The 27,243-nt window shown below is 50.1% G+C and overlaps 3 protein-coding genes across 3 annotated transcripts; 1 reads left to right on the forward strand and 2 right to left on the reverse strand.

The window, feature by feature from the left end:
• Positions 1-374: 374 nt before the first annotated feature.
• Positions 375-5,210, forward strand: slc35d3 (solute carrier family 35 member D3). The gene is given in 5 exon segments (XM_003971414.3): positions 375-599; positions 1,600-1,810; positions 2,554-2,711; positions 2,787-3,258; positions 3,260-5,210. Coding segments are annotated over 5 exon segments (1,284 nt in total). The 3' UTR covers positions 3,478-5,210.
• A 1,048-nt stretch (positions 5,211-6,258) lies between these two features.
• txlnba (taxilin beta a) lies at positions 6,259-10,382 on the reverse strand. The gene is made up of 13 exons (XM_029849376.1): positions 10,345-10,382; positions 10,143-10,213; positions 9,210-9,414; positions 9,079-9,139; positions 8,923-9,008; positions 8,684-8,812; positions 8,420-8,614; positions 8,166-8,285; positions 7,946-8,020; positions 7,820-7,882; positions 7,320-7,412; positions 7,160-7,255; positions 6,259-7,083 (listed from the first exon to the last, which is right to left on the reverse strand). Exons 3-13 carry the CDS (start codon positions 9,402-9,404, stop codon positions 6,391-6,393), a joined length of 1,806 nt encoding a protein of 601 aa, XP_029705236.1. The 5' UTR covers positions 9,405-9,414; positions 10,143-10,213; positions 10,345-10,382; the 3' UTR covers positions 6,259-6,390.
• A 7,291-nt stretch (positions 10,383-17,673) lies between these two features.
• nmbr (neuromedin B receptor) lies at positions 17,674-26,542 on the reverse strand. The gene is made up of 5 exons (XM_003971412.2): positions 25,955-26,542; positions 22,529-22,670; positions 22,228-22,437; positions 19,396-19,634; positions 17,674-19,240 (listed from the first exon to the last, which is right to left on the reverse strand). The coding sequence occupies exons 1-5, from the start codon at positions 26,368-26,370 to the stop codon at positions 19,078-19,080; spliced, it is 1,170 nt and encodes a 389-aa protein (XP_003971461.1). The 5' UTR covers positions 26,371-26,542; the 3' UTR covers positions 17,674-19,077.
• Between the last annotated feature and the right edge of the window lie 701 nt (positions 26,543-27,243).

A 27,243-nucleotide genomic window follows, 5' to 3' on the forward strand; every position in this document is an offset into this window, starting at 1 on the left:
CCCTCTCTCCTGCCTCTCTCCCTCCTGCAGCAGACTCACAGTCTCTTCTGGAGCTCCCTCAGAGGTCGACTTCTCTCTCTTCTTCTCTCTCTTCTTCTTCTTCTTCTCTTTTATCTTTACATTATAATAAAAGTTAGGTCTGAACTCAGTGAGACAGTGAGATATTTTCTTTATTTTGCCCAGCTCATTCGATTTTTTCTCCCCGTGGGGAGCTGAAGTCCCGGGACTCTTCTCTCTGCTTTGTCCGGTTTGTGGAGCTCGTTTCCCGGCCACGGACCTCCGTCCCCGGCGTCCCCTCCTCTCGGACCCTCCGGCCGGAGCGCAACGACCCTCTGTGCCTGAACTGCCGGCTGCTGGAGGCGTGCCGCGGCGGCATGGACGTGTTCCGGAGCCGCCTGTTGGGGATCTCCGTGGCCGTGGCGCACGGGGTCTTCTCCGGGTCCCTGAACATCCTGCTGAAGTTCCTCATCACTAATTATCACTTTAACTTCCTGACTCTGATCCAGCTGCTCACCAGCAGCACCGCCGCCATCAGCCTGGAGATCCTGCGGAGGGTCGGAAAGATCCAGGTCCCGGCGTTCAGCGTGCAGCTGTGCAAGGTTGAGACACTTTGACTCTTTTCTCTGTTCTGATCTCATCTCTCCTTTAAAATATACGTTTAATGCAGAAAATATGTTTGGGTCAACTTTACATTTAGTTTTGATCCGTTTAGAATATTCAACATACACGTCTCTCTCTCCCCCAGTATAACCAGTCATTTACCCTCTCTGTCCCAGTATAACCAGACATTTACCCCCACTGTCCCAGTATAACCAGTCATTTACCCTCTCTGTCCCAGTATAACCAGTCATTTACTCTCTCTGTCCCAGTGTAACCAGTCATTACCCTCTCTGTCCCAGTATAACCAGACATTTACCCCCACTGTCCCAGTATAACCAGTCATTTACCCTCTCTGTCCCAGTATAACCAGTCATTTACCCCCACTGTCCCAGTGTAACCAGTCATTACCCTCTCTGTCCCAGTATAACCAGTCATTTACCCTCTCTGTCCCAGTGTAACCAGTCATTTACTCTCTCTGTCCCAGTATAACCAGTCATTTACCCCCACTGTCCCAGTGTAACCAGTCATTTACCCTCTCTGTCCCGGTATAACCAGTCATTTACCCTCTCTGTCCCAGTATAACCAGTCATTTACCCTCTCTGTCCCAGTATAACCAGTCATTTACTCTCTCTGTCCCAGTATAACCAGTCATTTTCCCCCACTGTCCCAGTATAACCAGTCATTTACCCCCACTGTCCCAGTGTAACCAGTCATTTACCCTCTCTGTCCCGGTATAACCAGTCATTTACTCTCTCTGTCCCAGTATAACCAGTCATTTACCCTCTCTGTCCCAGTATAACCAGTCATTTACCCTCTCTGTCCCGGTATAACCAGTCATTTACCCTCTCTGTCCCGGTATAACCAGTCATTTACCCTCTCTGTCCCAGTATAACCAGTCATCCACCCCTCTCCCAGTATAACCAGTCATTTACCCCTCTCCCAGTATAACCAGTCATTTACCCCTCTCCCAGTATAACCAGTATAATTATGTGTCCCCAGGAGTTCGCTCCCGTCTGCATCTTGTCCACTCTCCAGTCCACCTTGACGCTCTGGTCCCTGCGGGGTCTCAGCCTGCCCATGTACGTGGTCTTCAAGCGCTGCCTGCCGCTCTTCACGCTCAGCATCGGCGTCTGCGTGCTCAGGAACGGCATGCCCTCCATCGGTGTGGTCATCGCCGTGGCGATCACCTCTGCTGGAGCAGCGCTGGCAGGTAAAGATCACCATCATCACCATCATCATCATCATCATCATCATCATCATTGTTCTGTTTAATCCTGGTGTTCCCCTCCTCCATTAATCCGTCAGTCATTCAGACTAAAATCTAATCACCTGAAGTTCAGTTTGGGAATTCTGATGTTCCAGAATGTTTCTGGATCAAAGCTGGTGTCCCATGTGGTTCCTCAGCCAGATTATCAGTGCAGATCTAATGTGATCTGACAGATCTGGATCAGGTGAAAGCTCACAGGTTCATCAGCAGGTACCAGCTCGTTGGGCTCACCTGGGCAGGTGATAAAAGGGGGCGGGGTTAAACTTCATCTGGGAGTTTGTGGTTGGAACCTTTTGTTGTTTCTCTGCTTCCCTTTTGTGGGGTTTCTGTCCTCAGATCAGAAATATTCTGAAGGTTGAACATATTCACATTCATCTGAATGAAACAGGTTTTAAAAGACTTGCTGGCCCCGCCCACCAATGTCGAGAGGGCGGGGCCACTGAGGGTCACCTGGTCTCTGGGGGTCTTCAAACACCTCTGATGTGTTGCAAAATTCAACAGCGTCACAGCAACAGATGAGACACTTGACACTGCTGCTGTTTAAAACTACAGGTGGAGCACTGCACTCTGGGAAATGTAGGCCGGGCAGAACAGTGAAGCATGGTGGGAAATGACAGGCAGAAGGGTCATAAATGAGACAGAAGTGACGCCAGCAGATAATAATCAGGTTGTTGGTCCTGTTCCAGGTGCTGGTGACCTCACAGGGGACCCGTTTGGTTACGTCACCGGCGTGTTGGCGGTCATCATCCACGCCTCCTACCTGGTCCTGATCCAGAAGAGCAGTCTGGACAGCGAACACGGACCGCTGACGGCGCAGTACGCCATCGCCACCATGGCCTCGCCGGTCTGGATCAGTGCAGATGATCAGAGGGGGATGTTGGAGGAACGGTTCTAACCAGTTCTGACGTTGTTCCTTCAGGTTCTCCTGGTGTGCTCCTTCATCTCCATGGACACCATCACCATGTGGTCCTATGAGGGCTGGAAGGACCCCCACATCACCGTCATCTTCGTCTGCTGCATCCTCATCGGCTGCGCCATGAACTTCACCACGCTGCACTGCACCTACATCAACTCCGCTGTCACCACCAGCTTTGTGGGCGTGGTCAAGAGCATCGCCACCATCACGGTGGGGATGCTGGCGTTCAACGACGTAGCGCCGACGGGGCTGTTTATCGGTGGGGTGGTGGTCAACACGGTGGGCTCCATCACCTACTGCGTGGTCAAATACCACGAGATGAAGAAGAAGAGCTTGTATGAAGACCTGGAGGAGGTGGGGAAGGACGGAGCGCTACCTGGTGAGCCCTACACAGAGAAGCCTCCTCTGCCCCAGGATGGACCCTCTCCAGGCAAAAGCGGCGAGTTGAGCGCCGACAGGGAACCAGACGGCGCTCGCTGACGGAGACGTTTGGACAGGAGACCCTGGGGTCAGCTCTCAGGTTATGACAGAACAGGAAGTCCTGGAGATGCAGAGGGAACACCTGCAGAAGGAGAACTGCACCTCCGCTCAGTCCGCCAGCGACAGCTACGTGGGCGTGTGGAGGTCCATCAGACACCTGCAGTTCCTGAAGAAGGAGCCCCTGATCGACAACATGGAGCAGCAGAGTCCGTAGGGACGCTAGAGGAGCCAGCAGGACCAGAACACGGGCAGCATGAAACCAGACCGGCGCTCCGGGTTCTTTCCTTAGTTATGCTTTGATTTTGGACGCATTAACGCGGAACAGCGCTCTGTTCCCGATGAGACTAAAAGAGGAGAAAACGGGATGAAGGGTTTGTGAGAACCTGCCTCCCACCACAAACTCTGCCTCATGGCGTCCAGCGGGGATGAAACCAAGCTCCATTTGTTCCGGTCTGCATCCCAGCTGATTAGCCAGCTATCACAGGGAAGCAGAGCTCGCGGACAAACGCTGGGGCCCGTGTGACCTCAGCAGCCAATCAGGGAAGAGCGTTTATTCCTGCGTGAAGGTGGGGCTGGAGGGAACGTGGAGGCTCTGGTTAAGTATCCTTCCCAACTGGTGGCCGAACTGGTTTCTGCTCCTCTGAGCTTAAACGTGTGATTAGCATGATACAACGGTGGGATTTAAGAATAGCAGCTCTTTAAAAACGGAGGCTGCAATTACAGGTCCTGGCCCACAGGGGGCAGTCACACGACATGACCTTTGACCCCGCGACCCCCACCTCCATGCTCACATTCGTCTTTGCTCTTTAATGGTTTCTAGACTGGCTGTTTGGGACGGGGTCAAAGTTCAATGGGGTCAATTTGATGTCAAACAAGTAAATGTGTCTGACTGTGACAGAATCGAGGTCAAAGTTTCAGTGTCAGAGTAGAAACTATGCGGAGATTCAGATGGGCAATTTACTTTCTGATTAAATCGACCATCTGCGGACTTCCTGTTTAAACACGTTAACGTTTGCTGAAGTTGAAATGTTGCTTTTCTGAACAGAAAACTGTTGTGATTGGAAGAAAGGTTTGTGGTTAGCATGCTAGCTGTCCTGGTAGCTCGCTGTGGAAGCGCTGCCTTTCATTCCCATGTAAAATGTAAAGCTTTTCAGTTTTCCACCCCTAATCTCATGACTTTGCTTAGCCAGTGTTAGCTTAGCTTGTGTCTGCCTCCTCTGTCTCGCTCCCCCACCCGTGTCTCCCCCCACCTGTGCCTTGTCTCCGCCCCTTCCAGGTGTATTTACCTGTGTTTGAGGGTTTATTCTACTGATCTGGTTGTTTGTTCTCATAAATGTGTTAAAGATTAAAAGAGAGAAACTCCGGATATCTGAGGAAGATGAAGCAAATCAGCTCTTCCTCTTCAGAAGCTTCAGGCGGTCCCACTGAGGAGGAGGAGCTGTCAACAGGTGATATCGATGACTATTGATTTTTCTTCTCGCCCTCAAAACTTCATTTAACGCTGCAAAGATCTGACGTCGCCTCAGGAAACCAGAGCTGAGCCGTCGTTAGCTGGGTCGGTTAAAGCGTGAGGTGAGGTCACCAGATGAAAGCACGTTTCTGGAAAACGGGACAAACGTGTCGACGTTTAGGTCCAACTTGGCCATTTCTGGCTGTTGACTGATGCCAAATGTGCATGATTGTGTTTGAATCTATATCGTTTGTGCTTGTTAAGAACCTCTGAGTGAAAAAGGTGGCTTTGATGTTTAACGGCAGCTGACAAAATTTGCTTTGAGTTTTTTACCGGTACTAACAGCAGACTTTTTACAGATTTCCACACAAACACAATAATGTCCATAAATGTTCAGTGTGTGTGTTTAATGTGAGGTGTTGTCTGAATCATGTCAATAAAACTGTTTTCATTTCTACTTCCTGTGTTTTTACCTGTGTGACTCGTGTTGATTCTCAGGTTATTTTGTGTGTGTGTGTGTGTGTGTGTGTGTGTGTGTGTGTGTGTGTGTGTGTGTGTGTGTGTGTGTGTGTGAGTTCAGTTAACGCCATCACAGTCGCGCAAAAAATAAAACCAAAACCGTGCGAAGATGCACTTCAACAAAACTAAATGATATTTTGATTTAAAGATTCAGAAATCAAAACAAGGCAACAATATTCACACATGCTGACATCGAAGGTGTTCAACAAGCCCAGACGTGCTAAAAATGAACCGTATAACGATGGTAACCTTTAAATGGGGTGGTCGCTCAGCCTGTTGGGCGCTGGGCTGTTCTGGTAGGTGCCAGAACGCCTTCAGAGCACTGCCAAGGCACCTTTGAGCAAGGTACCACACCCACAGTTGCTAATATAAGGCCCTGCGAGGACCTGGCGGCTCATCCAGGTGTGGACCAGCCTTCGTCCACTGTGTACCCTCCCTTTTAATTTTTAAACATTCCTTAATTAATCTGTCACAGATTCAAGAAGAAATATATCTCTTCAATCATCAAATTATTAGTATTAATATACACTAAGTATTAATAAACACTCCCCCAATGTGAAATTTTTGACCTGTCAATCATCAAATAACATTTTAATCAACGTGACAACAATGTACCTTTATCTTAATGTTTTTAAAAGTGCAGCATTCTGTGATCGTGTGAAGATGTCTTCTGCCATCTAGTGGACACCTGTAGTACTGCATACACGAAAATGTTTGGTGGGCAGCGACACCATGTGGACAATATTTGTAATGTCCTCAGAAACGACTTCTGTGGACACGAATGATTAAGAAAATTGTTAAAAATTTGTCAAAACGAGCTATAATTTAGTTTTACAAATTTATTACCGGTTTAATGTCTTACTCTATTCACCTTAAAGAAAATAGAAAAATAAACTTGTGCCGTTGATGATAATTAAAGGTCACATTCTTATGTTTAGGACAGAAGAACTGAATTTTCTTTACACGTAAGCAGCAGAGATGTGATGAAAATCTAAACATGAAGAAGAAAAATACTCTAAGTCCAAATTAACTTGATCTCTCCACGAAATCTTCACGAAAAAACTTTATTTGGTTTTTATCTGGATCAAAGCTTCACTAGAAAGTCTCTCTCTCTCTCTCTCTCACACACACACACACACACACACACACACACAGGCTCTAGCTAACGTTCTTGGTGTTTCTCTTCTTCTTCTTCTTGGACGTTTGCTTCTTAGCGGAGGTGTCAGTGGGCGGAGCCACAGTTACGTTTCCCTCTCTTGGCTCTGCTGCTTCCGGGACCTGAACTGGGTCACTGTTCTGGATGGAGACCTCAGGTTCTGCCTCTGGTTTCATGTCAGCTGAGGGATCGGAGGCTGGTTCTGGCTCTACAGGGGGCTGCTGGGTCGCTGCCTTGTCGTCGAGACCTTTTTCCTCCTCAGGCGGGTTCTCCACCTTCTCCGGAACCGAGTCCGTCCTGGTCTGGGTTCTGGTTTTGAACTGCATGAATGCAGAGGAGACCTCATCTTCTTCCAGATCCAGTGTTTCTTCCCGCTCCTCCTCGTGGGCAGGCGTGGAGAACAGGGAGGCAGCGAACTCCTGCAGCTTGGTCTGCTCCTCCCTCAGGCGGCTCATGTCCTCGGTCAGGACCGGGTCCTCCTCCTGGATCTCCTGGATCTCTGTGGGCGTCAGCAGGGCGGACTGGTCGGGCTCAGCGCTGCCCAGAACCTTGGCGTGGGCGTCAGTGTTAGCTTTGCGGACGTCTTTGATTTTGTCGTAGAGGACGACTCTCTCCTCCTGCAGCACCCGACACAACTTCTCCAGCTTCTGGATCTTCAGCACGAACAGGTCGTACTCCTTCCCCTTCTCCGTCCTCTGGAACACAACAAACCCATCAAACGGGTCGTCCCTCTACCGGAGAGGATCCCAGATCCCCCGATCTGGATCGTACCTCCTCCATCATGTCGGTCAGAGCTTTGTTGCAGTTCTCGAACCTGCTCTTCCACAGATTCGTCTCTTTTTCCATTTTCTTCATCTTCTCGGTCATCTGAAACGGGAGCAGAACGTGAGTCTCCAGAGGGAACGCTGCCCCCCCAGGCCTCCGCACCCACCTGGTCCATCTCCGCCTTGAAGCGGGCGTAGATCTCGTTGCTCTTCGCTAGCGTCCCCTGAAACTCGTCGAACTTCTGAGCGTAGAGCGTCAGCTGTGGCGAAGAAGGCAGCGAAATCAGGAGCGAAACAGGAAGTGGCTGTCGACACGCTGCAGTTAGCCGCTGGAGTTAGCATGCTGCGCTAACGGCAAACAAGCAGCTGCTGTATTGAATTGTTGACGTCATTATTAAAGATCCGATTCTCTAATTTCGCAGTCGGCCATTTTGTATAAAATGTGACGATGCAGCACTTTGATCTTCCCCAACAGCCGCACAACAGTAGCAACGAGCTAACGTGTGCGCGATAAAACCATCGACAATTTCACCCAAGTCCGAGATTTTCATCATTTCATCTCAGGAACGTTTGTTTTTTCCCCCACATTTGCTTGGAAACCGAGAATGTTCCGGAAGCGTCCGCCGGCGCTAGCACTAGCCGCAGGCGTTAGCCGCTGAGTATTCACCTGTGCCTGCATGACAGCGGCCTGATCTCTGAGAGTCTGAGCCTGCAGCTTCCACTCTGCGGCCTGAAGCAGTAACTGGTTAAAGAGACACACAGACAGTCGTTAGCCACGCCACAACGCCGTTACCTTCTTCTTCATGGACAGCTCCTGCTCCTTCATAGCGCAGCATTTCTTTGTTTTCTCAATGGCCTCCCTAAGCAGCTACGGCAACAGAGACAGAGGCGATCAGACACAATCTGACGGGGTCTCAGGGTTTGGCTGGATGTAAGGGTCATGTTTCTGCTTCTCTCTCCACATCTGGAGGTCAGAGGTCGGTGCTCGGCCTCGGTGGGGGCGGCGGACTCACGTATTCCTTCTCCCTCTTGTGCTTCTCCTGGGCCTCCGTCAGCAGGGCGTCGGCCTGCTGCAGTTTGGCCTCCGACAGCTTCAGCTGGAGCTCGTGATGCCTGTTGATCTTCTCCAAGCTCTGCAGACACACCGACACGCTGGTTGGCGCCGCTCGCTCGGACTCAAAGAGTCCGTGTTCGCCAAACCTCTGCGGAACGCGGCCCCCCGTCGTCCTGGCTCCTCCCACACGCCCTCTCGCCCCTCCCCCCTCACCTCGTCTCTCACTTCGCTCTGGTTGACCAGCAGCTCCAGTTTGTCGGTCAGGTTGGCGTTCTCGCGGCACAGTTTGTCGTTCCGGGCGCTGTGCTGCTCGATCTGAGCCTGGATGTCCGTCAGCTTGGCCTGGAAGTGGCTCGCCATCTCCGTCCGCCGCTCCTCGTCCTCCCTGCAGCGCTGCACCGTCTCCTCCTGCGGGCAGGGGGCGCTAGCTCACGTCGCCTTTGTGTCATGTGATCGCGCGGGCGTGTCCGTACTCACCCACAGACGTCTGCTGTGCGTCTGCACGTCTTTGCACAGAGTCTCCAGCTTAGAGAGGGTGGCGGCGCCGCGGCGAGTTTCAGCCTGAAGGACGAAGATCTGCTGCTGGTCACGGCGGCGCACAACTACCTGAAAACACACACACACACACACACACACGGGTGTGACCTGGCGCTCCTCAGGGCACTGTTCCCAGGCCCTTCGTTAAGGGAATGTTAATTAAACTATTAATGTCCCACCAGTTCAGCGTGTCTCTGGACCAGTTCCTCCAGTTTGTCCTGTGGTGAAGGGAACCGGTCCAGACTCTCTTTGATCTGGCTGGTTTCTGTGGAGAAACGGGAACTTTAACATCTTCAGCTCAGCTTTTTGATTGGGAGGTTAATGATGATGCTCACCCATCTCCATGGCAACTGCCAGGTCACCTGGTGCCCCCTGCTGGTTCTCCATCTCCAGGTTCTGAGGTGAGAACAGGTGAATGACTACATGGCGACTGACTGAGGCTGCGTCTGGTCGTCCTCCCCCTCACCTGGACGCCGGCGTTGCCGTGCGCGCCGATGATGTCACTCAGCCGTGAGCTGAACTCCTCCAGGTGAACCAGGGAACCAGGGGTCGGGGGAGGGGAGGCCGCGGTCTCCGCCTCGGCGCCGTCTTCCTCGCTGGCGGAGGAGGCGGATGCCGCGGCGGGCTGGGCGAGCACCATCACATCAGCTGACGTGTCCATGGTCAGGGCTCTGGAGAACCAGGAAGTGATCTTTACAGTGACCACATCTGATCATGTGACCGTGTTGCTAACAGTTAGCAGGGGCAGAAACATGGCCGACGGGCCACAGGGGCAGATGTTAGCAGCCCTTTAGAGAAGTAATGTCAAAGTAGTTTAGTAGCTTTTATGTCAGAAAGGAATGTGTGTGTGTGTGTGTGTGGTGTGTGTGTGTGTGTGTGCGTGCGTGTGCGTGGCGTGTGTGTGTGTGTGTGTGTGTGTGTGTGTGTGTCCTACAGCTGTTTCTGCTCTCTACAGCAACATGGCAACTGTTGTTGTGACAAAGTTAAAAATATCATGGAAGCACTCTCTCTCTCTCTCTCTCTCTCTCTCTCTCTCACACACACACACACACACACACACACACACACCTGTTATCACCATTTCTATTCTGAAGACATCCAAATATGGCCACTGTCTCTCTGACTCCACCCACAAATGTACCCCCAACAGCCACACAAGAAATAAACAACAACAATAATAATAATAAGAATAACATGATTGTGACAAGTACTAGTCCTGAAGCAGTAGACCTGTAGCCCAGTACCAGTACCAGTACCAGTACCAGTACCAGTACCAGTACCAGTACCAGTACCAGTAGTACAGCAGGTCAGTCAGGCAATAAAATGTCACATGAAATGACGACGCGCTAAAGTTAAGATAACCTGTTACTTTAAATCAAGAATGTGAGTGAAAACAAACATTTTTAAAAGTTCTTTGTCTTTCGGGTTGATTTTAACTTCTGGAACCGACTTAAAACACGTTGCTTTGATCTGTTGAAGGAATCAAAGCAGCCAGTGAGGGAACGTGTGAGGAGGCCTCGAGGAGCTCAAATCAGAGTAGAAACGTCCTCGAAATAAAAGAAGTTTCATGGTTTAGTGAAGGAAGAGAGGAAGAATCTTACCAGGACGAGTGGAGAGGAGGTGAAGAAGAGACACCAGCAAAAAGTAGAGAGGAGGAGGAGGAGGAGGAGGAGGAGGAGGAAGGTCCAGTGACAGCTGACCCTCAAAATAACCTGTGACTGTGTGTGTGTGTGTGTGTGTGTGTGTGTGTGTGTGTGTGTGTGATTGAAATGATAAAGTGCTGATCATGTGTTGTTGAACACAATAGGAAACAGATTTGATCAGAATCAAACTTTCCAACACTTTAAATCTGTTCAACAAATAATCAATGAAATAAAATCAGAGTTTGACTGAAAACAAATAGAGAAACAAAGTTTCATGAGCAGAAACAGCCTGAGGGGGGCAGCAGAGAGCCGCCAAAGTATCCGACGTGTGTGTGTGTGTGTGTGTGTGTGTGTGTGTGTGTGTGTGTGTGTGTGTGTGTGTGTGTGTTTTCTATCCCTTCAGGTACCAACGATGGTTCCACGCAGCAGAAAATGTTGCTGCAACATTTATGGTCCTGGTCTGGAACCAAGAGTTCTAAAAGTCGACAGAGCAATCTTTCAACCTTGACGTTAGCCAAATATCTTCCGTCATTGCTTTTGTTAGCATCTACTGCAAGAGGCTAATGGACATATTGGTAGATTAATGAGCACAATGAGCTATCAAGCTAATTAAAAGCACTTGGTGAAAGATGGTGCATTGATGATCCACAAAATTCTGCTTAGTAAGTCAAGTGTTATAACATGCTAGCTGTGCACGTGGCTTAGCATTGCAATGTTTGAGGCTATTAAGAGCACTAGCTGACTGTGCCAGTCCGTGCTTATCAACCAGAGTAGCTCGTAGCTTAGCTGATCTACGTAAGTTTTTTGGAGCAATGTTACTTTTTGCTCTCCAACGACAGCCTTGGCAATAAGCTAACATTTTTTGGTTGGCTAATTCCCTCTAGCACTATTCGCTCTGAGAGCAACAGAACTTGCAAACAGATTTCCTGTAGACTGATGAAAAGCTAATTAAATACATTCCAAATGTTACGGAACAATTGTGTCTGGTTTAGCCTAATGCTAACATCAGACGGATGAAGATAATAAGTCTTGTTTGACACTTACAACACAAACGAGGGTAAACTGAGTTTTTTTTAATGACATCATTTGTCTCGCTGTAGATTAGCTGTGTTGCTAACATTTCTCACTGTCGGTTAGTCTCAGAAGAGAATCTGCGAAAGAAAACCTCGTAAATAAATCCTTAAAGACAGACAAATATCGTGAGCTAGGTTTTATAATGACGGATGAGCCGCGGCGGTGTCGCAGCATGCCGGAATATTCCGGCAACTGAAATAAAGCTCATTTTCCTCCAGTAATAGCGGATCGGGAGGCAGTTGCAGGTTCTGACTCAGGTCGGCTCAAGGGCTCTCCCAGATGAGGCCGCAGGGCGGGAAGAGGAAGGGAAACAAAAACCATCTTGGCTCAATCACACCTCTCCCCTCCTCTGACATCCTTCGCTCTCCTCCCTCCACATGCTACGAGCCCCCAGCTACAGTCGTATCCATCATTACTGTAGATTAACTCAGCTAAGCATTAGCGGTGGCTGTCTCTGCAGGCTAACGAGCCACGTTCACGTCTTTATCTCCCACCAGCAGATGCTGCCGCGCCAGCGTCAACCGGGCTAAATAAAGCGCAGGCAGGACGAGTGCGAACGCCGATACTGAAAATTAGCACTTAGCATTTAAAGTGTTTATTAGGAACAAGTGTGCTCCCTGCAGAAATGGATGTTCTCATTCAAAATAAGCAGGTCTGCCATGTGGAAAAGTGCACACGTGCGACGGAACTCAGGCCTGGTGCAGTACCACAGGTGGCCACTGGGGGCGACAGCGAGTCAATATGTAAACCAGTTTGTGGATTTGATGTAGCTAGCAGTTGCTTTTGTCTGCGACCTTTAGCATCAGGGAGGGTTGATGACATGTTATTGATGGTTCCGTCTCTTGCTTCTCTTCAGAGGTCATGAAAAAACTGTCCGAATCTCCCGCCTTAAATAAAGATGATGGATGTTGACGTGGCGCCGCGGCGGCCGAGCAAATCCGGTTAAAACTGGAGCTTGAGCTCTAAAATGTGATTGATTGGAAAGTAAATCGTTGATGAGTCAGGAGGAGGAACCATAAATCAGAGCTGGCCCGCGGCGACAAACAGGAAGTTAAATGGTCAGCGCGACATCTACCAGGTAATTGATTAGCAGCGTTAGCAATGTTAGCTGATCGATTGTGATGGACACTGAACCTCAAAAAGGCCCAAAAAACGACCGCCGACTGACCACGTTTGCTTTGATGGCGACGTTTTCATGGGTTTAACTGGTCTTTGATGTTCAGCCACTAAACTGTGTTGGAGCTCAGACGCTCTTTAGTTGCTGTGATGCCATCAAAGACGTTTGGTTGTCGAGGCAACCACGGTGTTTCTGTTCTGTCAACAGGCCTTGATGACCCTGACATGTTGTTCTGACCAGAACTCGGCGCCTCGCTCTGATCTGCTAAATGTGGCGTTGATGTGAAGAGAGTAATGACGGTGGAGCGTCTGATTGCTTCAGCAAATCAAAGCGAGTGGTTGCGCTCCTGATTAGCTCCGCCCACTGCAGGTCGTCCTGGGGTCCAACAGAGCACAAATAACAGATCAGACAATAGTGATGTCATGAGCGATGTGCCCCCCCCAGCAGCCGACTGGTTCCAGGTGTGAAGAACAAACTCGCTCGTTTCTTCTCCTCTGTGAGAACAAAGAGGTTGAGGTGGGAAGCTGACCTGTGACCTTTGACCCCAGAACAGACAGATGTGACTCAGGTGACTCTTCAGGTGACCCCTCCTCCCCTCAGGTGACTCCTCCTCCCTTCAGATGGCCCCTCCTCCCCTCAGGTGACAGCTCCTCCCCTCAGGTGACCACTCCCTCTCAGGTGTCCCCTCCTCCCCTCAGATGACCCCTCCTCCCCTCAGGTGACAGCCCCTCCCCTCAGATGACCCCTCCTCCCCTCAGGTGACAGCTCCTCCCCTCAGGTGACAGCTCCTCCCCTCAGATGACAGCCCCTCCCCTCAGGTGACAGCCCCTCCCCTCAGGTGGCCCCTCCCCTCCAGTGACTGCCACTCCCCTCAGATGACCCCTCCTCCCCTCAGGTGACAGCTCCTCCCCTCAGATGACAGCTCCTCCCCTCCGGTGACAGCCCCTCCCCTCCGGTGACAGCCCCTCCCCTCAGGTGACCACTCCCTCTCAGGTGACCCCTCCTCCCCTCTGCATTATTCCTTCCACCTCCTTGTTTCCTACAGGTGTCACAAGTGTCGGAGCGGCGCTGCATATTGAAGCGTCTCTTCCTGCCGTTTCCGAACACCTGTAGAATTCATCTGTTTTCCATCAACGTGAAACATGAAACATGAACCATGATGAGGAAATGCTGCATTTATTCACAACAAACGCTGAGTCATGGTCACGAACATGGACGTGGAGCTCCGCCCATTTTCTGATGTGCTGTCTGAGGGTCGTCTGAAGGACCCTCAGAGGTGACACACACACACACACACACACACACACACACACACACACACACACACACACACACACACACACACTGCTACATCTTCAACCCTCTCAAGATCCCTCAGAGGCACCAGAGCACTTTTCACCAGGCAGCGTGAAGAGCGTCAGGAAACCGAGGTCTGGTCCCAGTGTGAGGCCTCAGCTAGCAGATGCTACTGAAGCTGTTTAGCATGCTAAGGTCTTCAGCTCAAATAGATGAAGAGTCGTTGAGTCGCTGGTTGAATCCTGATTGACAGCTGTGACCTCCAGACTGATGAGCAAGGCAGCAGGAGGGTGGAGCGTCTCCTCCGGATTTTCTCCTTTAAATGTTCATATTTTACAAGGTTGGCTGCTGCAGCAGAAGCTAACGCTGCTCTGATGCTAATGAGGGATCTGTTACCATGGTGACCAAACAAGTCATCAAGGTCTCCAAACACTAGAGGATTTTGTCTGTCGCCACGTCACAAAAAGAGAACCTCAGAGAACGGAACACTGCTTAGGAACTGAGAAGGTTCTACAACCCAGAACACATGAGAACCCAGGAGAACATGTAAGAACCCAGGAGAACACATGAGAACCCAGGAGAACATGTGAGAACCCAGGAGAACACATGAGAACCCAGGAGAACATGTGAGAACCCAGGAGAACATGTAAGAACCCAGGAGAACACATGAGAACCCAGGAGAACATGTGAGAACCCAGGAGAACACATGAGAACCCAGGAGAACATGTGAGAACCCAGGAGAACACATGAGAACCCAGGAGAACATGTGAGAACCCAGGAGAACACATGAGAACCCAGGAGAACATGTGAGAACCCAGGAGAACCCATGAGAACCCAGGAGAACCCAGGAGAACATGTGAGAACCCACTCAGACGTGTTAATTGGAGGATTAAACTTATCTGAGATCCAATTTCACAGAGGTGTTGATCCCAATTTTCCTGGTTCTGATCCCAGACTGGCAGGAGCAAGACGCCGTGAGCCTTTAGTCATCGCGCTGACTCTGAAGGCTACAGCGGCGTTCATTAGCGCTGCTGAGCGTCAGCGTGTCGCTGGTTTTAACACCATTTCAGTCAGGCAGCCATGTGGACCAACAGGGGTCCTGAGGCTCTGGTCCAGGGGCGCCAGCACTCCGCCCAGCACGCCTCCCGTAATTGCTCGTTAAGGAACAATTGGTTGAACACGTTCCGGTCTTACATGGCTTTAATGATGTAAACGTGTCTTCAGTGGACCCATGAACATCTCAAGTTCTTTAACTGGGACCAGTAACTGGTCCGGTATTGGTACCGTTTGTCTTTTAGCTCGTCAAAGGCTGAAACATGTAAACAACAGGTAAACTGGGGCGTATGTTAGCTTGGCTGCTAGCATTAGCAAAGGCAGCCAACAGGAACCTCCCCTGTGGGGTCGGACTTGGGTCACGTTTGGAACATCGTTGTAACATTAACGGGCCCGGGTTCCCTGAGCGCTCCCTGGTCCGGACAGCTGATGCTAACACGAGTTAGCTGGAAACATCCGAAAACAGGAGTTGAGTGGCTCCGGCGTTGACATCTCCTCCCGAGTGAGTGTGACGCATCTGAGCCGAGGCCAGCGTGAAACATCTCGTTAGGTTCTGGTTCTGTTCTGAAGGTGTGAGGCGCGTCGTAGCCGTTAGCCCAGCGGCAATCCTCCTCCCCACGGCGGAGCCTCTGATGGAGCTCCAGCTCCACTCTGAAGCTTTAACCTTCACGTACGTGCAGCTACACGCGTGTTCACGTGTTGCTTCCTGGTTCTTCTGCCGGATTTGGTTTTCCTTTCAAGTATCCACCTGAGACTCGGCAGAACCCTGACAGCTGTCCAACTAATGGATCCTGACGTCCTCTGGGTACCGGCGGCAGATTTAAACGTGACATTTAGAGATGCAAACATTCATTAGGAACATCATTTGGAGGGGGAATAAACATCAGCAGCCTGTGGGGAGCTGAGAGGAACTACGCATTATCTTCAGAGATGAGACCAGCTGCCGCCACCATTAAACTGGTGCTGATCCAGAGTCAGCAGGAGGAGCCCAGTCTGACATCTGGATCATCTAATTTCATTGGTGGACACCCCCTAAAGGGATCAATAAAGTACTCTTGAATCTTGAATCTTGAATCTTGAATCTTGAATCTCAACGCCGCCACGTTTCTAACGGATGTTTGGTTCATGCTAAACACGCTGGAACCCCGGAGAACGAGAGGAGGAACAAAAGGGAGACGGGACCGTTTTCACGCCTCTCATGTGATCCGACACATCGGGACCCCAGATTTTCCGATTATGTGTCTGGATCGGCCAAAGCGGCTCCGTCAGAACCTGTCAGAACTTGTTGAAAGGATGAACCGACAGCTGAGGTTAGCTGGAGCTCTTAGCATTAGCGGTGAAGCTGCTGGCCCCAAACGCAGAGGGAACCATCTCCAATAAACCAAACCAAAGGTCACATGACCGAGGATCACATGACTGATTCAACAGTAACCACGACGTCCACGAGAGGTTCTTTAAATGCTCTCAATGATCCAATTAACCTGTTTTTTTTAGCAGAAGTTAGCAGAAATGTAGCAGAGAACATCCTGGACGAGTCCATCAGCAGGAGATCAGCTTCCAGCTTCGTCTCCTCCTCTTCCTCCTCCTCCTCTTCCTCACTGCAACATGAGTGATTTTCTCTACTTGTTGTTCTTCTATCTTTGTGAGGACCCCCCCCACTGCTGACCCTGACCTCAACCTTCAAACCGAGTCCGACCCTCAGAGGGACGGACGTCTCAGGTGAGACGGAGCGCCTGGCGAGCTGAGAACATCCGTCCATAAACATCGTCAGGAGAGGACGCCTCCAGAAACTGGAGAAGGTGGAACGAAATCCTCCAGCTTCCGTTGCTGAATATTCACAGAAAACCACCTCAGAAGGAGAAGACACACACACACACACACACACACATACACACACACACACACGCACATACACACACACATACACACACACACACACACACACACACACACACAGTCCTCTTTTAGATGCTTTGGTTCTAATGAGAAATTCATGAATAAATTAGCATGTCAATGATGAGAGAAGCAACAAAAATCTTGCTATGGATTCTGAAAATGACGTGTGTGTGTCTGTGTGTGTGTGTGTGTGTGTGTGTGTGTGTGTGTGTGTGTGTGTGTGTGTGATACCAGATTTAATTTCGAGCTTCTCAACACCAGGTTTAATTCATAGGGATGCGTTTGTGTGGTCTAATTGATCTGGTCGTAACAAACGTCATTACGGGAGAAAACGAGCTGCCTCCATTTTTAAACTGATGGATCCAAGCTGGAAAATCGTCCGATTCCTGATCGAGGCCTCAGGAGCCAGACTTTGTCCTTGGTGGACGCCAACGACGAAGGTGTGGACACGTGTGAAGGGCCGGTTGGGCTCAATCATGCTTCATACGCGCGGCTGCAGATCAATAGCGTTCCATCTGCACGTAATGGTCATCATCTTCCTCGCCGGCGTTCCTAAACGCCTCATCAGTGACATTCTGGCCTGATCTCCAGGAAAATCTCATCTCTGGGAGATCTCCAGCAGGAAAGCTTCTCTGCCCACAGATGCCACTTAACTGCATAGATGGGGAGCAGATTGGTTCTCTCTCTCTCTCTCTCTCTCTCTCTCACACACACACACACACACATACACACACACACACACACATTCCATTAACGTATTTCACTTCTGCCGGCTGCTTGAGCGAGCATGAAGATGTGGAGGAGCAGCTTTATTAGGCTGCTGCTGATGGAAACATGAATCAGACGGAAAAGAACATCCTTTATCTTTATTGAAGATCATAAAAATATAATCAGCGGTGACGTCGACCAATCATAACAAAGGTCCAAAACAAGAGAGCTGCTTTCCCGTGAATCTTCCGGGGGCGACATAGCGATGCTAGCGCTGATGCTAACGTCGGCTTTCTCAATCAATGCTGACCCAAGTCGGTCATTTTTCGTCTCACGTGTTGATTTGCACCCACAATTATGGGGTGGATGTTAGAGAGGACAGGAAGTCGCGCTGGAGGCGTTAGCATAAATGTTGTTACGTTGCAGCTGCGCACCGCAGTGACAGAAAATCGTTATTTACGTTCATATTTGATGCATTTCAGGACAGTGAAGTGAAGGACGCGGCGACCGTGCTAGCTGCTGGGTGCGACAGCGTGCAATATTAACACAGATCTGTGTAAATAATAGAGCAACTCAGGCAAATATCACACCCTCCTCGTGACAGCAGTTTCATGGATATTAGTGAGCTATGTGGCTAAACTGTCCACCTTGGATGTCCTGAGGTGGTAGCTGCCTGCTGGGGGGGACTGGTTGTACATCAGCATGCTAACAGCTAACATTTGAATGTAGAGGATCCTCCGGGATGGACATTTCTGCAATTTTAATCTCATTATTCCGTAACTTCAGTGAAAGGAACCAAAGTGATGTCATCAGCAAACGTTCTCTTAAGTGTCGGCCGTGCTGGCGGCACCGTTTCTCCTGCTGACAGGTTCAACCTCCTACAGATTAGCTGAGATGCTTTCAGTCTTTCAAGCCACGGATCATTTTGGCTGCAGTTATGCTCAATTACCTCTGAAGAGTGTTGAAAAGGAGAAAGCCAGCGATTAGCCTGATCACAAATATCCACACATCAACACGTGTTCAGCAAACATGTGCAAAAACATGAACCATGAAGCAAAAACACCCAACATGGACCCGCTGAGAAGGTCCACGTGACCAGAACATCACAACAATCACAGGAACACCGAGAAAAAAGTGGCAACAAGCAAGAAAGTGAAGCAGCATCGGGACTGCCGGGGAGGGGAGGATTCTTCCTGCTGACCGGGCTCCGCCCACTCACCTCCAGGTCAACAACCATCGCCTCCGTTGAGGCAACACAAACGTTAACGTTAGCATGCAGCACGCCATGTCTGACGCTACAGGAGTGGCGTGAACGTTGACAAACGTGACATTTACAGACGTCTGTGCTCAGACCAGGTGGACAAATAAAACAGTCCCACGTGTTTTGTTAAAGTTTCTCGAAAATGGCGCGACCCCTGCTGACCTTTGGTCTGAGCGAGCTTCTTCTTGGGTTGGCAGGTTGAAACTGATTTGAGGGGACAGGAGAGCAACAGTCATTCAATCGGCAGAGGCGTAGCCGACCCCCTCCGGCCGCTCCCTGTGCACCTTCATAAAGCCACTTCCTGCCTGGTGGTGCTACCGTTGGCCGCCGAAGCCACGATGGCGGCGGTGGGCGTGGCCTTCTTGATAGACGTGAGGCGGATATGGGAGGTGCTGTGCAGATAGCTGGCCTGGCGCTCTTGGCGAGCGCCCCGGCCGCATCGCAGCTGACTGGAAAAGAAGGAAGCCCCACGTTAGCCATCCCATAATCTGCTGTTAAAGACCATCAGTCAGAAAACGAGAGCATCGACAACAGAAAAAAGCCAACAAAAGCCTCTCTGCATTCAAGCTAACGAGCTAACGTGGGATTTACAGGGAGTTCCGACCTGTTGAAGTGGCGCCGGAAACTCTCGCTGAGCAGGTAAAGAGCGAAGGGGTTGACGCAGGAGGAGGAGAAGCTGAGGACCCGGGCCAGCAGGGTGATGACCAGGTGGGCCAGCGACAGGTCCATCTGGTGGTAGTGGAAGGAACGGTACATGTAGAGAACGTGGTTGGGGAACCAGCACAGGGCAAAGAGACCCACGAACACCAGGACGATCTTGGCCAGACGCTTCCTGGTCTCGATCTGGAGGAGAGAAAGGGGATCGGGATCAGGGTTTGGAGCTGTCCTCGGCCGCTCCAGACATCCTCTGGAGGAACCATTAGATGAGCTTCTTGTTCCAGCAAAGAACAGCTGTTCTGAAAGGAATGGTCACAGGCGCTCGGGTACCTCAGCTACAAGCTAAAAGGTTCCTCTGATGGACGGATGCTCGTCCTCATCAGGAGGATGAATAAGGTCGCAAACACCAGTGGAAACGTCAGCCATGTTCCGCAGAGTGTTTCTCCATGTCCACAACGGCACAGCTTTGACCCTTTGACGTGCGTTTGGACGGATGGAGGCTCCTGGAGGAACCGTGTGATGCAGACAGCAGAACCAGTGAGGCGGAACAAACGTGTTTGTGTCTCCGTGGACCCGACTTCTCCAAACTAAACACACAGTGACGTTACAAACCCTCGTTTATCTCATGTGAACCTTCTTTTAAGCTAAACATGGAACAGCACGGAACGTAGTCAGAGAACAGCACGGAACGTAGTCAGAGAACAGAACGGAACGTAGTCAGAGAACAGCACGGAACGTAGTCAGAGAACAGCACGGAACGTAGTCAGAGAACAGAACGGAACGTAGTCAGAGAACAGCACGGAACGTAGTCAGAGAACAGCACGGAACGTAGTCAGAGAACAGAACGGAAAGTAGTCAGAGAACAGAACGGAACGTAGTCAGAGAACAGCACGGAAAGTAGTCAGAGAACAGAACGGAACGTAGTCAGAGAACAGCACGGAACGTAGTCAGAGAACAGCACGGAACGTAGTCAGAGAACAGCACGGAACGTAGTCAGAGAACAGCACGGAACGTAGTCAGAGAACAGAACGGAACGTAGTCAGAGAACAGCACGGAACGTAGTCAGAGAACAGAACGGAACGTAGTCAGAGAACAGCACGGAAAGTAGTCAGAGAACAGCACGGAACATAGTCAGAGAACAGCACGGAACATAGTCAGAGAACAGAACAGAACGTAGTCTGACTGCACAAACAGACCAGCCAAAGGGGTCCGGTGATCCTGCTCTCTGATTGGCTGCCAGGCTCTGGTGTTTTTCTGAGGACACCGCTCCAGGCTAGTCTGTGTGTGTGTGTGTGTGTGTGTGTGTGTATGTGTGTGTGTGTGTGTGTGTGTGTGTGTGTATGTGTGTGTGTGTGTGAGCTGCTGACTACAGCAAAGCCTCCTGGGAGTTGGAGGCAGCCAGAGACCGTTGAGGTGTCACAGGTGCTGGACCTCCCGGGTCTTCGCTGTCCTTCATTTACAAACAATGTTTTATTTTAATCACAACAACAACAAATCAGCCGGTCTCATGAGGATCGTGGTCTCCACGCGAGCGGCGGCGGTCGGACTGTAACACCCGTGTGTCGGCACGTCTGACTGTTGCCGTGGTTCCACGTGGCGGCGGCCTGACCTGTGTGGAGATTATGTGATCTACTGCTGGGCTGCTGATTGGTGGACGGCTGCTGCAGCCCTGATGCAGGTTCTGTGGGGGGGTTCTGCTCTGGTGTCACGGGTTCGCTCCATAAACGGGGACTGGGGATTCTGCTGCTGTCCCTCCCTGGCTTTGGTCTGATTTCCACTGCAGCAGCATTCATCACCTAAACGTGGGAGAAGAACGTCTCTTTCTGACGTCGGCAGCGAGCGTTGGACCGGCTGAACGTCAGCACACCGTCGCCGTGGCAGCAGAGGGACGAGGAGCAGATGTCAATTACCATCATTTGATTTGTTCTGTTGAATTTTTCTTTCTTGAGCAGATAAAACAGGATGAGACGGGTTTGAGCCTCAGGACAGAGAAATCCTGGTCTCCATAAACGGATCAAGCGCCCCACTGGGTCGTGGTGCATCTGATCCCTCTTCTTTCCTCTTTGATCCTTTGATCTTTAGGATGTTTGTGATTTAAAGCAGAAAATGAGCAGGAATGCTTATTTCTGCCGCTCCCCTCCATCATTTCCACACATTTGACCTCTTCCCGCCCTCGTTTCTTTAAATGCTTCTGAAATCGGGACCATTTTGAGTCCTTTTGCGTTGCAGTTCCTCCCGTCACATCTGATTACGGATCATCTTCTAATCTGACTGTGAGTGCAGCAGATGTTGACGGCGTTCCCGGTGGGACATTTTCCCTCCCTCAGCAGGAGGAATCAGCCGATCTCCGCAGGCGCATCGATGCCGCGCCTGCAGCCGCTGCAATAATTGACTTCTGACCTTCGATGTCATGACAGTTTGATTCTGTGTTGAGAAGGCAGGAACACGGAGCAGGAAGAGGAAGCTGATCCAGGCTGCTCATCACAGACCCTGCTTATTGATCATTTATTGATTTGTCCTCTGCTGATTAACCTGGAAAAGTCAAATCAATTAGCTGGTGATAACTTGCTAATGGCGTTAGCACGTTTTCACAGATGAAGATGTTAACACTCCTCAGAAGAACTTATAAGTGACGCTCAATAACGGCAGGGGTCGGCGCTGTTATCCTGATATCGGCTCTGACTGTTCTGATGGAGATCTCTGAGATCAGGAAGTGCTTCCTAGCTCTTCCCCTATGGGATGAGAACAACAATCAGTCCAGGGGGCGACGCCGGCTCACCTGTCTCCTGGTGTGCTCCTGGACTTCACCCGGCATGTCGTGGGCGCTCTTCATGAGCGTTCGAGCGATGTGGTAATAATACACCGAGATGATGACCAGAGGAATCAGGAAGTAAACCAGGAAGATCATGACTGAGTGGATCTTTGGGTGCATCTGATTGGACATAGGATACGGCACACAGTTCATGAAGGTGGCGTTAGCGCCGTGACCCTGAGAGGGGAGAAGAAAGAAGGTTAACGACTCCTCTGTGGAGGTAGCGAATCACGATTAACCAGGCTAAACTAGGAGAGAAACGCTTCACCTGCATGGAGACAACCTGAGAGAAAACGGCCTCGGGGATGGCGAGCAGGACCGACAGCAGCCAGATGGAAACGGCCTTCAAGCAAGTCCAAAAAACAGCGCTGGAGGTCTGGATGTCCATCGGGTTCACAATGGCCTTGTACCTGATGGACAAACGGAGACAGAAGACCAGACGAGTCACAGAAGAACAGCCGGATCAAGTATCAAACTGCCCATCATTATTTCAAAGGTTAAACTGTGGAATCTGCAATGCATCATGGGTCCATGAACGAAGACGAAGATGAAGATGAGAGGTCTTCTTGTCCTGCAGGTTCTCGCCATGACAAACAGGAAACAGACGGAGTCTTCATGGAGGCATCAAAGCAGGACTGAAGGTCCCTAGAACAGCGTTCTGATTGAATTCGTCCCTGTGATGAAGCGGAAAAAGTGTCCAACGACGTTGTTATTGAAACATTTTCTCTCTTTTCCTTAATGTCCTCAGGACAAAAATAGGGTGACCTCCTTTTTTCTTTCAGAACCTTTGAGGTTCTCCTTCAGGCGATGCTTCTGCGGCCAAGAGCTGAAAAGAAAATCAATGTTGGGTGAAAAGCTCCATTCTTCTGCTCCGCCTCTGCTTTGATTACTACTTTTGCTATTTGGAGACATCTGATCCTCAGCATTCGAGTGGATCTCAGACTGGAAGATCCTTCTGGTTTCTTGTTACGTCCCTGATCCGTTCTTCATGACGAGACGTCTGAGGATTATTCGTCAGTAGTTTGTTTTCACATCACGTGAAGACAGACGGTCTGGTTCTGACCCAAACCTCCAGTTTTCATCAGAATCTTGGCTCAGACATTTGAAAAAAGTTCCCCTTTTAGTGATTATGACAAAAGAACCTTCAGCTCTTTGTCCTGATGGAACATTCATCCTCTCCAGCCGACTGAATCACACTGATTGCAGGATCTGTTTACTTTCATCCCCACCTTGTGTGTGTGTGTGTATTTGTGTGTGTGTGTGTGTGTGTGTGTGTGTGTGTGTGTGTGTGTGTGTATGTGTGTGCGTGCTGCTCTTTCCGCGTGTGTTTTAGTGCCCTCTGGTGGAGATGTCCCTTCTCTTCATGTCCCGCCACAAACTGATGAAGACCCACTGAGGCTGAAACCAAATTTGAACCCTTTTTTGAAAACACCCCCTAAGAAACGAGACACCGCACTCATCACCCGACGATGTCAGCCGGCTGCTACGTCAAAGAGTCAACAGCTGTCGTCAGTAGCGATAGTTGCCATGGTTCTGGTGTTATTCCTGGACCCGTGGCATTCATAAAACGCTGGGTTGTGTAATAATTTTAGCTACGGATGAATTAAATTCTTGTCACGAACAATTTTAAATACCCCTGATGATTCCAATCATGGCTAAATGTTGGCGTGTCGTTGCCGATTATTTAATATATTTGATATTTGATATTTTCAACGACGTTCCAAGATAACTCGCTGACATGAGAAAGCTTGGAAAGTTTCTCTACCCCTTTGGCTTAAGCGAGGTCCTGGTTTGCCTTCATTCCAAGGGCTGTGTGGCCCCGCCCCCCAACCTGAGGGAGAATTATGAACATCAAGAACGTGCAAAACCAGGATCTGACTGGTAGAACTGGGATCAGTCTCAGCCGCTGAAGCTCTCAGCACAGATGTTTCCCTCACTCAGCTCCTCCAACTCATCCTGGACTGAGGAGAACTCCAGAGGTTCTTCAGTCACTCTCAGATGTTTCTGCATCAATCCTTCATGCTGTCTCACACACACACCCACCCACGCACACACACACACACACACACACACACACACACACACACACACACACACACACACACACACACAAACACCTGCTCACTGCTCAGATCAATACTTCAGCCATTATAAGGTCATCAATATTTGCCAAACCACCTCTCAGGCACAGTGACAACAAGGATCTTTTAACACAACAGATCCGTTTGGACCCAAACACAAACTGAATCAAGCTCAGGTGACCTGATCACCAATCAGCACCTGGACTCTTCTGATGAACAGCTGAAGGTCAGAAGATCCATGTGGGGTTTGATGGGCTGAAGTCTTCCTTCGTGCTGTGGTGCTTTGCATTAGCTAAGGTTTGTGCTCAGGTTCCTTCCTGCTGCCTCCAGAGTGAAGCTGCTTCTCCGTTAGTAAAGTCTTTCCTGAGAAAATCCCAACTGTCTGCTCTGCTCAGTCAGACTGAGAAACTCCAACATTTCTCCCTCGTCTTGACTCTCAGGATTGATGAGCTCTGTCTGTTGGGCTCACCAGGAGGCTCAATACTTCACGGAGAATTAGCCCGTTAATTGCTAATTAAAGCGCCATTTTGTGCCTCAGTAGAGAGTTTGAATGGACGGGACGGACAGGTTTCCTGTCTCCACGGCAATGGACACGCGACGATGGCTGGTTCATTAGCATTATGACAGGTTGGACAAACAAACAGCACGTCAGGACCTCAGACCTCCACATCCACCTCAGGTCCTCTGTGTCAGTGTTTTTGATTAAGTCCCCTGTAGGCAATAAAGATGAGCGTAGTGACACACTTGACTGGTCTGACCTTCTGATCATCTTCACGGTGAGATCAGCTCCTGATGGCTTGCGTCCCACCCAGGAAGAGCTAATACATTCATTCTGATCTCCTCAGCTACAATTCTTCTTCTTCTTACAAGATAAAAGAAAATTGAAGATGATGTTTGACTTATTCCTTTGGAGAAGGTCTGACATCAGGTTCCAGCTGAGAACAGATTTATTGCTGATCCAGCACCTTCAGACACAGTAATAACCCACAGAGACGATCGACGCCTCAGGCACCAACTACCGCTGCTCACGCTGACCTTTGACCCCGACCCAGACGACTCTGCCCACATTCTTACCTCAATCAAGGTGACCTCAACACTCGCCTGATGGAGCCAACAACCAACGCTGGTCACACTTACTGATTGAGCGATTTATACCTGTTCCGCCTCTAAACAGGAGGAGACGCTGTTGCGGAGGCGCCCATTAACGCACAATTGATGCATTAATTAAAATTCACCGATTTAAATAATTGTGCTTTGAAGTAATTCAATCACATGCAGAATAATTCACATTTATATGTTTTGTAAATTAAATTTAAGGTTTTTCTGAATTGTTAGAAATTAAACTCAAATTTGAAAATCACAAAAAAAAAAATTACAATTTTTTTTGGTTGAAATGATTTTTTTTCTGGTTTCTTTCTGTAGATCGTTATTCAATTGAATTTTATCTCGTCTCCAGTAATTTAGATATGAAATGTTTGCTGTCATCACAACCTAAAATGTCCGATGATTTATTGATTAAATAGCTCCATATATACTTTCGAAACTCAAAACTGGAGTTGTCCCAACTCCAACATTAACATGAATGTTCTGCTGATTAACAGGGACGCGCGTACCTGTCCGCGCTGAGCGCCGTGAGCGTGAACACCGACACGCCGACCGAGGTGAGCTGAATGACGGGGATGAGTTTGCACGCCGCCTCGCCGAACACCCACTCCTCGGAGAAGAAGCGGAAGGCGTCCACGGGGACGCAGGTGACGAGCAGCAGCAGGTCCCCCACCGCCAGGCTGGAGATGAAGATGTTGGGCACGCTGCGCATGGCGCTGTTGGTGATGAAGATCTTCACCAGCGTGATGTTGCCCAGCAGACCCACGGTGATGATCAGGATGTACACCGAGGTCATGACGCAGCGCACCACCAGGTGCACCGTTTCCGTGCCGCCCGAGGTCGCCCACCAGCCGGGATCCTCCGTGGAGTTCCCCGGGTCCCCGCTCAGGAATGGAGATAAGTCGGACAGCAGCTCGTCGTCCATCGCGGCGCAGCGAAGAGCGGAGCTCCGTGCGTAAAGACGCAGAGAGAGCGGAGGGTTTCAGAGAGGGGCACGGAAAGTTCCTGTGACTGCTCAGACTGTCTGTCTGTCTGTCTGTCTGTCTGTCTACCTACCTGCCTGTCTGCCTGCCTGCCTGTCTGTCTGTCTACCTGTCTGTCTGCCTGCCTGCCTGTCTGCCTGCCTGCCTGTCTGCCTGCCTGTCTGTCTGTCTACCTGTCTGTCTGCCTGCCTGCCTGCCTGTCTGCCTGCCTGCCTGCCTGCCTGTCTGTCTGCCTGCCTGTCTACCTGTCTGTCTGCCTGCCTGCCTGTCTGCCTGCCTGTCTGTCTGTCTGCCTGCCTGCCTGCCTGCCTGCCTGCCTGTCTGTCTGTCTGTCTGTCTGTCTCTCTGCCTGCCTGTCTGTCTGCCTGCCTGCCTGCCTGTCCGTCCGTCCGAGTGTCTGTCTGTTGCCTGACCCACTGTTATCTGTTTATGAGCCTGACTGAGACTGACGCTCAAAAAAGCAAAGAGGCTCTGGTAATGCTACAGTGTGTGTGCGCGCGCGCGTGTGTGTAAGAGAGAGAGAGAGAGAGAGTGATAGAGAGAAAAAGAATATTGACACAGTAACTGATTTAAAATTATTCTGAACTGTGATAACGGATGGATAGGTGGATGATGGATGGATGATGGGTGGATGGATGGATGGATGGATGGATGGATGGATGGATGGATGGATGGATGGATGGATGGATGGGTGGATGATGGATGGATGGATGGATGGATGGATGGATGGATGGATGGATGGATGGACGGACGGATAGATGGGTAGATGGTGTTCAAACATATTTAGCTGTATATGGGGGACAGACAGACAGGCA

This window comes from Takifugu rubripes, chromosome 16 (genome assembly GCF_901000725.2).
Source record: "Takifugu rubripes chromosome 16, fTakRub1.2, whole genome shotgun sequence".
Lineage (NCBI taxonomy): Eukaryota > Metazoa > Chordata > Actinopteri > Tetraodontiformes > Tetraodontidae > Takifugu > Takifugu rubripes.